Source organism: Hippocampus bargibanti, linkage group LG19 (genome assembly GCF_051943395.1).
Source record: "Hippocampus bargibanti isolate YZ-2025 linkage group LG19, ASM5194339v1, whole genome shotgun sequence".
In the NCBI taxonomy this organism is placed as follows: Eukaryota; Metazoa; Chordata; class Actinopteri; order Syngnathiformes; family Syngnathidae; genus Hippocampus; species Hippocampus bargibanti.
Genome location: NC_142752.1, coordinates 13,197,501 through 13,209,338, shown reverse-complemented (window position 1 = coordinate 13,209,338; position 11,838 = coordinate 13,197,501). Strand labels below are relative to the sequence as shown.

The 11,838-nt window shown below is 41.6% G+C and overlaps 1 protein-coding gene across 2 annotated transcripts in view; it reads left to right on the top strand.

The window, feature by feature from the left end:
• Positions 1-1,117: 1,117 nt before the first annotated feature.
• frk (fyn related Src family tyrosine kinase) overlaps positions 1,118-11,838 on the top strand; it is a 27,511-nt gene continuing 16,790 nt past the window's right edge. For both annotated transcript variants that reach the window (XM_089021789.1, XM_089021788.1), the window contains exon 1: positions 1,118-1,661. In XM_089021789.1, coding sequence (XP_088877915.1) covers positions 1,282-1,661 — 380 coding nt within the window. In that variant the 5' untranslated portion in view covers positions 1,118-1,281. The remainder of the gene's footprint in view (positions 1,662-11,838) is intronic.

Below are 11,838 nucleotides of genomic sequence, written 5' to 3'. Positions count from 1 at the left end.
GGTTAAATATAGAATCAACTTTGAAATTCTTCTTTAAACATTTAAAACTATCCATAACCTTTCCCCATTACCTTTCTGACTTTCTTCAAATTTCTATTCCCTCTCGTTCCCTCAGATCTTCTTCCTCCCGCCACCTCTGTGCCCCCCCCCCCCTGGCCCGTCTCAGCACGGGTGGCGCGGGGGGGGGGGGGGGGGCTTTAGCTGCTCTGCCCCCAAACTCTGGAACTCAGTTCCTCCCAACATTTGTAACATTGATTCTCTTCCCACCTTCAAATCCCTTAAAACAACAAAACAATAAAAGCCCTGACTCTGATGGACTTCCAGCTGAGGTTCTCAAAAAAGTTATTATTGGAAGTGTTTGTCCCCATCACTCGCCACTTTTTTTCCTGATAGTTACAGGTATGGTGGCCATTTGCACCGGCTAATTGGTTACCATTAAAATGTTATTACTAGAACTGTATATGCCGTGGGCTGTAAAAAATGGACGGTGGGCCACAAATGTCTCCAGGTTCGTAGGGTGGATAATTTTTTTAAGACAAAAGATGAGACGGACACATAATCTGATGAGCCCCAAAATTTGCTTCACCTTGGACAGTACCCGTGGCACTTGCAAGTTAATGCTGTCACCCAGTGGGCATTTATTTTACTGAACAGCATACCGGACTCATGTAATTTTCTCAAAATACCGTCAATAAAACAGAATGCAATGAAACATTTGCAGACAAACATATGCAATCTCAACAAAATATTTATTTTGTAAAAAATCACACATGCAGACATATTATGTCTGTGATGAGTAATTTTGCAGACTGTTTGTAGGCACAAACTCCTCAGACAAGTATTTGTTTACAATGAATTAAAAAGTAGAGTAAATTTTCAATGTGCATGCATTTATTTCGAGAGTAAAACACATGTGATCCACAATAGCAAATATTGTGTGTGCGCTGTGTAATGTTGCACATTGTTTCACAGAACCAAGCATGTTTTCAAGCAATGAAAATGTCGCTTTTCAACGTGATTCACTTCAGTCTGAAAGGCATTTTGTCAGATTTTCCCAGTCGGCACTTGAATGTTACACAATTTCACTTCTGGAGAAGTGACACTCCCCAAATTCTATTCAGGTGGATGTGATTACCGCAATCCACCCTGGACTTTACTTACCATGCCGTCGTGTTGCCTTCCGATAGATTTGTAGTTGTTCGCTATACTTACGTGATATCTAGAAGATCATGAGAGAGATGCCGTCTGGAAGATGTTTTCAAAGTGAATTACTGTGATTGAATGAATATGGATATTAGAACGAAGTTTTTAGTGTGTTGGGAGGCTTGTTTTAAAAAAATTAATTCGAGTGAAATTAAGAACAATACCCCCAAAAAAGAACGCGGTGTCGTCATTGAAAACCCAAGCGCCGTACGAACAATTAAGCCGTATTTGAAAACCCAAGAAGAGAAAAACACCGAGAACCGTTTTATCGCACTTTATGACTACTCTGCTCGCACCGATGAGGATTTAAGTTTCAACGAAGGTGACATTTTGGAAGCTCTCGATAAAAAAGCCAAGGACTGGTGGTTTGCAAAAGCTCTCAGTGGAATTTCGACGTCCAAAACGGGTTATATCCCCGCAAATTATGTGGCGCCAGTGGAGAGTCTCGACGCAGAACCGTGAGTAATGGTCGTGTCTTCATCTGTGTCATGCTCTCAATTTCCCGAATTGAAAAAAAGTCGGGGTTTTGTTTTATTCATAATCATTAGTGTTGATATATTACAAGTGCAGTATATACAGTATATGATGATGATGATGATGATGATGATGATGATAATAATAATAATTTTTAAGCGCTTTTCAAATCTCTCAAGGACACTTTACAGTCACAAACAAGACAATATGTCGTATGCCCTTTGTTTGTTCACGCGTTTACAAAGCCACATTGTAGTCTTAAAATGAACTTTTAATAGTGTGCTTTATATTAAGGAACATTGTCTTACTAGTTAATTATTATCCGAAGTTAATAATTTAATTTGCACACTAGGGCGTTCACTTGCGTTATGCATACCTGTCAACTTATACGTTTTTTGTCATTTCAAATAATAATAATGCACTACAGTTGTACTACAACTTTTATATGGGGAAAAAACTGGACCGGTTTTACGACCATTTTGGCTCAAATCCTGTTCTCAAAACCGCTAGTAGCTAACGACAATGTTGCCGCTGATCGCTACTATTGTCACGGCAAACTAGCAAAAGTAATCCTTAATAATATATTTTTTTATATAGTATGTACATGTACACCTGTATACGAAATTTATCTATACGGTCGTATTGATAAAAGCATAACGTGCGCATGCGAGTTAAACTGCCTGCATTTCCGCTTGTTCGCGTTTTTTTAATAATTTCAAATGTACGGCGAACTACAACTTGTATACGGGAGTTGTAATCATTTTTAAGGGCAGCTATGAGCCAAAGTTGACAGGTATGTGCATGGTATACATTTCAGACGCAGGGTGTCTTGGCCATAGTATTTAGAGGGATTCATGTTTGGGAGTTGGTCGTGATACTTAATTTAGACTTTACCCTCAATTCAACATCAATTGAAATATTAAAGATGCAACTAGAGAAAATAAGAAGCTAAGTTACCAGGTGATGCCCTCTGTTTTGCTTGATGAAACCTTATACAGGTTTATCCTGTTTGGTTCAAATCTAAAAATAGTTTTCGTCATTAAGGAATATGACGTCATGATTCTTAGACTCTTAAAAAACTGGACTGGAAATGAAAATTAGATTTCTTTTTTTCTTGAACACGTACCATATGTCTTCAAAACAGTTTATATCAAACTACTCCAGACAATATTCGTTTTTGTATGCTAACTATATAAACTAACATCAGATTACTTCACTGTAAAGTTCAAAAGTATTATTCTAGTGAATAAACTCAGATATTTGCTCAGTGATATGTTTATGTTGAAATTCCAACCGGTTTATTTTGCCCAAATGTGTGGGTAAAAGTAAACCCAAATCCAATAGGTTTTTTTATTCACTGTGAAATATTAGAGAGCTAGGCACGTGTGTACAACCAGTAATTTGGGCTCCAGTTAAAATATTCTGTGTCATTCTGCAATTTAGTGCATTAAAATGGTGGGACTCAAAGATGTTTTTTTTACCAGGACACTGTCATGGGCAATCGCTTTTGTCATTCTCCCTGCACAAAGCTACAGTAGTTGATGAATACAATTACTGTACAAACTAAATTAGTCAACCAGTGGTGCACATCATTGTATTTCATGAATATATATACTCTGGATTTTGGCTCTGGTCTAGATTAACAACATGGTGTTGCGCTGTGTCTCCATATTACAGACAAAAATCACCAGCTCCCGAATCCAAAGGTATAAAGTCAGAAGCCTGTTGATCATGTAAATGTACGAGTTAAAGGACAACAGACACCATTTTTTGGTGCCTAAGTGACACCAGAAAACGTTTTACAGCATCTAAAATACCCAAAACACGTAGGCTGATATTTGTATTCAAATGCAAAACACCAATACAATTACTTAGAGGACAACCGACACAATTTTTTTTGTTTCTTAACTGACATCAGAAAAACGTTTTATTGCATCTAAAATACCCAAAACACACAGGCTGATATTTTTAGTCAAATGCAAAACACCAATAAAAATTAGTGTTCCAAAACTACTTCAAAATGACCCCGGAAATTGTGAGTTTCAGAAGGTCCCGCCACCCTTGTTCGTGACGCCAGGACGTCTTCGCCTTGCGCTAGAATCAAAACAATGGCTTCAGATTCGGGGAAGATGGTTTCTTGTTACTCATCCAGTTACGAATATGATTCAAATAGTTCTGAAGAGGAAAGCATAAATGTTTGCAATCGATTAAAGAAGTCCTTCCGTATCATTTTGAGGTGTCTGGACTCCAATGTAGCGTCCCAGAAAATGCACAAGATGGCGCCCAAGCTCCGTTGGAAATGGGCTGATTTGTCTGCTGGGAATTTGTGTCAACTAGTATCAAGTAGTAGTCTTGGTGCAACACACAACGATTCACCAGCGCATGATTTTTTTTTTTTTTTCCTTCTAATTTCGCCATCAACACGGATCAACACGAGGTTTTCGGACCAAACAACGTACCCAAAATGCATTGTGTGTCGCTTTCTCGGTCAGGGGCGTTCCACATGTGACATCACGTCAGGCATCGTCATCAACTCGAAAAGAAGACTTCCTGAATATTCACTACGAGGCTTAAAACGTAAAATATAGCTATATACCGTGGAATCTTTGTAAAATGCGCTAGGTAGAAGTCATTTGTACACACAGATTTTCCAGCTACCTCCGTGAACCACCTTGTTTGAAACCCCCGGTTCTCAGTGTCCACCTTCCGTTTCGCCATTTTTGATGGGTATCTGAAAGTTAATGTTACTGTTATGCTAAAGACTGCTGTTGCCAATAAATATTGAAATGAAGTGGCCTACTGCTCGGTGCGTCACCGTTGCATTGTGGGAAATGTAGTATTGGTGCGTGTAAAAGATTAGCGGGCTGCCGGCTTGCTGAGGTCTGCGGGCCGGTTCTAATAATAAATCAATATCATCCCAGGGGCCGTAAAAATACTTCTCGCGGGCCGGATGTGGCCCGCGGGCCTTGACTCTGACATATGTGGATTAAAAGTTCAGCTCAGTTGTCAGAGCAGAATCTCTCTGAGATATATGAGCAGTCTCTTAAAGTTCTTGTTCCTTCCTTATAATCCTTTTGTAGGTTCCAGTAGGGTTGTAGACACCGCTGTTTGCAGCTCTCTCTCATCAACTTCCCTGTGAAAACCACAAAGGAAGCAGGTTGAGAGATTGAACTAAATGATACAGCACCTACACAGCACGATACATTTCACTACCAGTATGGCTGTAAAGATGGATTTCATCCCAGTAGATTTTATTATGATTATATTTGTTCACGCTCAGAATGACTCATTCAAGTCAGAAAAGTGAGCTTACCTATATATGTTCATCAGTGTGAACTGTGGGTCTGCATCTGGCTGGTGAGAAGTTGAATATCAGATTCCATTCTAGTTACAGCCAGTCTCAAGTACTGATTCAAATGTTCTTCTGTCAATCTTTATCTCATCGGAGATTTCAGCAGTTTCATGCGAGAAAAGCTTTTCTCACAGATATACGTGCTGCCAAAAACTGTGGACATTTTCATTGCGTGTTTTTTGATGTTTGGATATGTGTCGTTTGGGAGGGTGGCATAGAAGTCAAAGAGACTGTTGGGCTGGAATGCGTCTTTCAGAACATCACAAGTCTGTAACTCATGGTACTTCAACTTCTTCATGGTTTGGTACACTTGGTCAAAAATAACCTCTCCCGTGACAGTCCCTTTGAGACTTTGAAGGGCTGGCAGCTCCTCGCATATCTCAAAGTTTACGCTAACTCCGTGAATAAAAATGAGCAGTTGCGCTGTGTCTTGCACGTCCGTGCTCTCATCCAGTGCTCATGAAAAAAGTCACATTTCGTCTTCTGCTGCAGCTGGGCATATACATTAATCCCGATTTCTTCACTGCGTCTGGTGATTGTACTCGCCGACCGACTTACGGCATTATATGCATCTTTCTTCTCGGGACATAACTCCTCCGCGACAGCATCCATATATTTCTTAACAAACTCTCCGTCCATGAAAGGCTTAAGGCTGCCGTTTAGCAACCTGAAAGCTGGGCCGAACGGATGAGCTGAGCTTGGCGTACAAATGTATTCTGCTGAGATAGTAGTCCACTTTTCGCTTTGAGAGTTTGTCTGCTCATATTTGGCCTTGGAAGCTATCATACTTGTCTTTGTGACGGGATTCATGGTGTCGGCGAAGATTGTATTCTCTGAATACCGCCACCGCCTCTTGACAGATGAAACAAACAGCCTTTTCCTTGCATTGAACATAAAAATAATCGTTTGTCCACTGCAGGTTAAATACCCTGCATTCTGAATAAATTTTTCTCATACCTCTCCTTTTCGCCATTATTCCGTTCTCTCTTTGACAGGAAAGTTTACAAAAGAAAACGGTTCTGAGACCAAATAGAGCGCCAAACTGAGTGCACCTGAATGTACCACCGGATTCCCCTCCACTTCCTCATACGTCACTTTCTTGTGTCGCTTCGCATTGTGACTCCTTTAGCGTTCTATTGTGAACAGGCGTGTTTGTATTGTTCAATCACGATTGTAAACAACATACATTGATTACATTGATTAAAATAGGAACAGATAATGATCGAAAACCGACCATTGACTTGTAAAAGGATTTTATATTTTTCTGGAGGCCAAATAGGCAAAACATCTGATAGCACCTCTGGTATTGTTCAGGGGGCTGGGCCAAATGTGCTGACTTAAAGTGTCCCAGAACTACTTCAAAATAACCGCGGAGATGTAGAGTTTCAGAAGGTCCCACCCCCTTGTTCGTGACGTCACACCAGGACGTCTTGCCTTGCTCTAGAATCAAAACAATGGCTTCTGATTCGGAGAAGATGCTTTCTTGTTACTCATCCAGTTATGAATATGATTCAAATAGTTCTGAAGAGGAAAGCATAAATGCTTGCAATCGAGTCCTCCCGTATCAATTCGAGCCGTCGGGACTCCAATTTAGCGTCCCAGAAAATGCACAAGATGGCGCCCAAGCGCTGTTGGAAATGGGTTGATTTGTCTGCTGGGAATTTGTGTCAGCTATTAATTATCAAATAGTAGTCTTGGTGCAAAACACAACAATTCGCCATTGCATGATTTTTCCTTCTAATTTCGCAATCAACACGAAGTTTTCAGACCAAACAAAGTACCCAAAATGCATTGTGTGACGTCAGGAATCGTCACCAACTCAAACACAAGACTTCCTGAATATTCAGTGCGAGTCTTAAAACGTAAAATATAGCTATATGCCGTGGAATCTTTGTAAATTATTCTCAGTAGAAGTCATTTGAAGGGATTTTACAAATTATGCCCAGAGGCGTCGGTTGTCCTTTACATTACAATGCTTTAAGATCATACTTCAGAAATAACACTGTTCGTCTTGACAAACTAAAAGTGCTGAAATATACACCAATCACTTGTAGTAGTGTACAGAGGTTATATCAACCATGCCTCGTTCGTACCTCGTAGTTTGCCAAAGAGCTTTGCTATGGCTAAATTGCCATAAATGATTTTATTGCTAACATTTGCCTTGACTGCACTCGTGTATGGATGCTTTGCATTGATGTGGGTGGTTAAATTTGAGCTGCTTCGTTGGTCAGCAAACTCCTCACAAAGTAGGCACAACACTACCTTTATTGTGTCATCAGGGCGTTTTTGGAATGTACATTTTATTCCAACCATTATTCACTCATTATCAACTGGAATTGTTCATATCCCACTCAAAACGGCAGCTGTTACTCCAATCCTGAAGAAACCTGGCTCAGATCCAAACGATTTCAATAACTTGCGTCCAATTTCCCATCTTACATTCATCGCCAAAATCCTCTCAAATACCGCTCCAGAATGACGACTTCTCCAATCTGATTTTTGCTGCAGTGATCAGGTCGCATCCACCTTCTGTACAGTCCTTTCAGTCAATTATAATTTTCTGTGACAGTCTCTCCCATTGGAACAATCGTACTCCGAAACCTCTGACGATGGGTTTCTTCAGTAATGTTGTATTTAATTAATACTGCTGCTTTAATGGCTTCGTAGGACTCTGCCTGCTCTTCATCCATGCCAGCATATGCCTCAAGTGCCTTTCCAGTCAGCAAGGTCACTACTCGAGCAGCCCACGCTTCATAATTACACCCGCAAGTTTTAGCTATTCTTTCAAACCTGACAAAAATCTTTCTGCATCCTCACCCTCTTTCAGTTCGGGAATTCTCGGTTCAGAAACCATGGGAATTGCAGCTTGGCTTGGACGAGGAAACTGTGGAGGTTGGGCATATGGTAGGTAACCCAAAATGGGGGGTTTCTTGTGCTGGAGGAAGGTTTGTTGGCCTGGATGTTCGAGGGTCAGTGTTTTGGGGCTGCGGTTTTAGAGGAGGATAATGTTGACTCGATTGACTATCAAATGCCCATTCTTGCCTGTTGTGGTGCATCTGATCTCTTAATTGGTTGATCTGTTCAATCATCATCCCCTATCTATGTTTAGAATATTGCATGACATTTCTGATTTCTTTCACCAATTCCTCATCAAGTTGAGCTCTGCTTGTACTCACTGTCTGAGTCTTAGGCTTCACCACTGGTTCCAGCTCACTCTGCTCGGTTCAAATGTTAGACGCCTCATGGAAAAAAAGAACGCCATCCTCTTGGGGCAGCTCATCTTACATTCAGGACATACTATTCCATAGGCCGGACATCTAGGACAGGCAAAGACGTATGACTCATGACACCAGTGTCTCATGTTTTGACTCCTACCCTATGCCACGTAGTGATGAGCTGCTGGAAAGATTGGGGCGAGCAAAATTTATTACAACACTCGATCTGTGGAAAGGATGCTGGCAGGTCGCTCTCGACCCCACCTGCAAAGAATACACAGGTTTTCAGATTCCGGGGTTAGTGCTCTTCCATAACACAGTTTACCATTTGGTCTGCATGGAGCACCAGCAACCCTTCAAAGGTTAATGGATATTATCCTTAAGGACTGTTCCAATTTCTCAGCTGCCTATCTCGATGACGTCGTGATCTACAGTGAAGGTTGGGATGACCATCTCCTGCACATCAAGACCGTCCTTTGGAAAATACAAGCGGCTGGACTCACTATTAATGAGAAAAAATACTCCTGTCACAAGAGGTGAGTTACCTGGGACATTTGATTGGGAAAGGAAAGATTCAGCCCCAGGTGGAGAAAGTGAAGGCAGTGGAGAAGATACCACCTCCCCAGACCAAGAAGCAATTGAGATCATTTCTTGGGCTGATTGGTTGGTATAGGAGGTTTATTCCACACTTTGCTACATTAGCTGCTCCTTTAACTGACCTCACAAGGAAGAAAATCAAATCTCCTCTACCATGGACAGCAGCATGTGAACAAGCTTTTAGGGCCTTGAAGTTTTTCATCTGTCAAGATCCTGTCCTGCAGAGTGTAGATGTTTCCAAGGAGTTTCTAGTCCAAGTGTATGCTTCGGATGTTCGGCTTGGTGCAGTTCTGGTACAGGGCAGTGCTGGAGAAGAGAGACCAATCCTATTCCTGAGTAGGAAACTCTTTGAGGAGGAAGAAGAGAGGGAAAGGACAGCCTGGAGAGCAGTGTTACCTGTGGTCTGCAAAAAACCGCCATCTGCTGCGACTTCAAATAAACAAAACTCAAACTATCCTTCCTGGTTCTAGCTTTTATCATCTTTCCACCCGCTTGCTGTCTCGCCGCATAACCATGTCCCTCGCTCACCCCTCACTCCGCTGCTATCCTTATCCACAGTCTCGTCACCTCCCGCATCGATTATTGTAACTCACTTCTCTTCGATGTCAATCAGAAATTTCTCCATGAACTCCAACTAGTCCAAAATTCTTCAGCCCGGATCATCACTTGAACCCCGTCCTTTCACCACATCACCCCTGTCCTCCAGCAGCTCCAATGGCTCCCTGTTAAACATCGGATCAAATTCAAAATACAGGGATATCTCGGTTCTCGACCATAATCCGTTCCAGAACCCTGTTCGAAAACTGATTTGTTCGAACACCTAAACCATTTTTTTACAAAAAATCGTTTTAATCCGTTCCGACACCCTGAATATTTACCTTTTTAGTACAGTATTTTATACATTATTTTCTGCATGAAATTGCACATTTTTTTGCACAGAAGGCACCGGTGGATGGAGAAGTAAATTTATTGTTTGGAAGGAGAGTCTCCTTCCATAAAAACTTCGGGGAGCTCTTCTGTCTGACGGGTGCTCACACGTTCAAATCTCTTTGCTACGGATGACTCGGCTACAGGATGTTCTTTCCCCATAAAATATCTATCCAATGACACTTGCTTCTGCCTTCTTTTTAGCACTTTTCGGAAGTGGTTCATAACAGTGTCGTTAGTCATTGATGACTGATGGCTGCAGCTTTATCGGGGTGGTGGAGTTCGACGAAATTCTGTAACTCGGCCCATTTGCTACACATTTGTTTAATCTCGGACGTAGGGGCATCCTTTCTTGCTTCCTCCTCCAAAGAGGACATCTCTTCCTCCACCTTTTTCTTCTGCTCATTCTGAAGGTGGAGGAGTTCTTCTGTGGTGAGCTCGGCTTGATGTTCGTCCAGGAGTTCCTCCACTTCATCGTGGTCAATCTCCAAGCCCAAGCTCTTGCCCAAAGACACAATGTCATCAACGAGGTCGGGTTCCTCCTTTCTTTAACAAATAACTGTACATTTCTAGTGCTTTTGCACAAATCATATCCTCACTAACACTATCTCCCGCTAACTGTTTTTCATTTAGGAAAATCATCAAAAGTTTTTCAACCTCTTCCAAAACTTGTGGCCTTTGCTTGCTTATAGTACTCACTCCCATAGCCACATCACTAGATTTCACAGCCTCCTTATTCTTTAATATTGTACTGATCGTAGATTTCGCCATGCTATATTCCCTAGCCAGATCAGACACTTGCACACCTCCTTCATATTTCGCAATTTTTTTCTTAAATGCAATAGTTGTACGCACTGCTTTTCTTTTTTCACTTGTAGCAGCACTTACTTTCTTTGGAGGCATGATTAGGGGCTAAAACTCTTCGTACACCTGTATTAAACGCGAGAGCAAAACGCAGCACGTCCGCAGGCAGCAACATTCGCTCACGAAGAGAGCGATACACCCGTACGCCGCTCAGCATCCCACCCTCGCGTACGCACTCACGCGTCCTACCGGCGTTCGAACTCCGATTGTTGTTCGAACAACGAAGCTAGAATATCTCGAATATTTTGTTCGGACTCCGATTTGTTCGAACTGTGAGTCGTTCGAAAACCGAGGTACCACTGTACTTCTGTTTACATTCAAAGCCATCCATAACCTTGCCCCTCCCTATCTGTCTGACCTGCTTCAAATCTCCGTTTCCTCTCGGTCCCTCAGATCCTCATCCTCCCTTCACCTCTATATGCCGCTCTGCTCCCAAACTCTGGAATTCACTTCCACCCAACATCCGTAATATTGACTCCCTCCCTATTTTCAAGTCCCACCTCAAAACCCATCTGTTTAAAATTGCTTTCAATGTCTAGTTCAATCTGATATTTTATTATTTCATTGCTTTCATAACTTTGCTGATGTGAAATGTAAATTTCTCCACTGCGAGACGAATAAAGGCAAATCCAATCCAATTTATAATTTTACTTATGTGTGCTTTGTTTTTATTGTGAAGTGTCCTTGGGTGTTTTGAAAGGCGCTTGAAATGAAACGTATTTATTATTATTATTATTTTCCATTCATTGTGCCGAGAACTCTCACATGCCCACCGCTGCTTCCCAAGCCCGCCCAACTCCAATGGGAGGTGATCAACTTTGGCTAAACAAGACATAATCGCAGCCAATCAATGTCGGCGTCAGGCTGCGACTGCAAGTTTGTTCGCCATCTTCAACCACTCGAAGATAGGAAGCAAACAGAAAAAAAGGTTGATTAGAAAAAGACAACCCATTGACTGAAACAATGAAGGCAGAGCTTTTTCTAAAATGATTAATCATGATTAAACAGTTTGTGCCCGAATGCGGTTGTAATGAATGCAATAAATTAATACCTAAGAAATACGAGTGGTTTGAAATAATTCCTAAAGAAAAGGGTTGCAAGCATTGATATTTGTCAGGAGGGAAAATGGCTGAAGTTATTCTGACCATCTCGACTCAATTCAACCTTTACGGTACAGCAGGGGTGTCAAAGTCATTTTTTGCCGCG